Source organism: Symphalangus syndactylus, chromosome Y (assembly GCF_028878055.3).
Source record: "Symphalangus syndactylus isolate Jambi chromosome Y, NHGRI_mSymSyn1-v2.1_pri, whole genome shotgun sequence".
Lineage (NCBI taxonomy): Eukaryota > Metazoa > Chordata > Mammalia > Primates > Hylobatidae > Symphalangus > Symphalangus syndactylus.
In genome coordinates, this window is record NC_072448.2 from 28111268 (window position 1) to 28113191 (window position 1924).

The window sequence follows — 1924 nt, forward strand, 5'->3', positions numbered from 1 at the left end:
CCAACTCGAATCAGATCGAAGCCAGACCCTTCTCAGGTGAAGGCAACGACCACACAGACAGACCCATCCTGGAGGTCCCTCGTGTGACTCTGAGCAGGAGGCAGTCACTTGGCCCAGTAGAACTTCTGACCTGTGAGCTGGGGTTTGTTTTCAATATCCAAAATTTGTGAGAATTTATTCTGCATTGATCTAAAACTAATACACTCTCCATCCACAAGTTTCTCCATATTGTGGAAGTGAGAAAAACCAGTGTGTGTGTTTGTTTGTGGGAAAGGGAGGCAGGGAGCTGTGTCCAGCGGTGGCTAAACTAAGCCTCGCCAGAAACATAGCAGCCAACATCTCTGAAAGTTTCTCGGCTGTGGGTTGGCGGGCCAGTGGGATGGCAGACGAGGAAGAAGACCCCACCTTTGAGGAAGGAAATGAAGAAACTGGAGGAGGTGCAGAAGGTGGACAGGGTAAAAGAAGGAGACTTTTTTCTAAAGAATTGCGATGTATGATGTATGGCTTTGGGGATGACCAGAATCCTTATACAGAGTCAGTGGATATTCTTGAAGATCTTGTCGTAAAGTTTCTCACTGAAATGACTCACAAGGCAATGTCAGTTGGAAGACAAGGTCGAGTACAGGTTGAAGATATCGTCTTCTTGATTCGCAAGGACCCAAGGAAGTTTGCCAGGGTGAAAGACTTGCTTACGATGAATGAAGAGTTGAAACGAGCTAGAAAAGCGTTTGATGAAGCAAATTATGGATCTTGACAGTTTTTGTAGTTTCTGAAAATTACCATCTGGGGAAACCATATATAATAATAGTATATTTTCTAAAGTAAGTTTCTGATATCTAGCCATGTAAACGAAAGATGGAGAAACACAAAGTTTTCAGCCTTTATTTTTATGCCTTTGATTTTAGAGTGATATTGGTGCATGTAATCGCCTGCCTTTGTATTACCATACTTGAATCACTTACTGGGTTTTAATGACCACACGTAAGTCAAAGTACCTTGCAAACCGTGTCGTTCCTTCTGACTTTTGACTATCTAAAGGATAAAGTAGTATTTGTGTGTTAGGTATATTTATAACCTTGTAACCTTGTAAGATATACTGTAGCTTTTTTTTTTTTTTTTTGAGACGGAGTCTCACTGTGTCGCCAGGCTGGGGTGCAGTGGTGTGATCTCGGCTCACTGCGGGCTCCGCCTCCCGGGTTCAGGTGATTCTCCTTCCTCGGCCTCTCGAGTGGCTGGGAAGTGCAGGCGCCTGCCACCATGCCTGGGTAACTTTTTGTATTTTTGGTGGTGACGGGGTTTCGCCATGTTGGCCAGGATGGTTTCGATCTCTTAACCTCATGATCCGCCTGCCTCGGCCTCCCAGGGTGCTGGGATTGCAGGCGTGAGCCACCGTGCCTGGCCTACTGTAGCTATTTAATATGTGAAATCTAAATGGCATTTTTTACTTCACAGCTCAGACTTCTGCTTCATGAATTCAGAAGTTTTTAGACAACAACTAGTTTATTGTCTAGTTCATTATTAAAGAGAATGAACTAGGCTGGGCTTGGTGGCTCATGCCTGTAATCCCAGCACTTTGGGAGGCTGAGGCAGGCGGATCACGAAGTCAGGAGATCGAGACCATCCTGGCTAACACGGTGAAACCCTGTCTCTACTAAAAATACAAAAAATTAGCCGGGCGCAGTGGCAGGTGCCTGTAGTCCCAGCTACTCGGGAGGCTGAGGCCGGAGAATGGCGTAAGCCCGGGAGGCGGAGCTTGCAGTGAGCCGAGATCGCAGCACTGCACTCCAGCCTGGGCGGCAGAGCGAGACTCCGTCTCAAAAAAAACAAACAAACCAAAAAAGGAAAGAAAGTTTCACATTGCTTTCACAATACATAATGCGGTGTTGGAAGGCTTTTTGATTTAAAATCTTTTTGGATTTATAAC

General features: G+C 45.5%; 1 protein-coding gene across 1 annotated transcript; it reads left to right on the forward strand.

Annotated features, from left to right (window-relative positions):
* Positions 1 to 338: 338 nt before the first annotated feature.
* Positions 339 to 1445, forward strand: LOC129482833 (transcription initiation factor TFIID subunit 13-like). Its single transcript, XM_063635508.1, has one exon. The coding sequence runs from the start codon at positions 380 to 382 to the stop codon at positions 752 to 754; it is 375 nt and encodes a 124-aa protein (XP_063491578.1). The 5' UTR covers positions 339 to 379; the 3' UTR covers positions 755 to 1445.
* Positions 1446 to 1924: the final 479 nt, after the last annotated feature.

Excerpts from the sequence above, each read along its gene's own strand:
- LOC129482833 (XM_063635508.1), top strand. The coding sequence starts at position 380 with ATGGCAGACGAGGAAGAAGACCCCACCTTTGAGGAAGGAAATGAAGAA.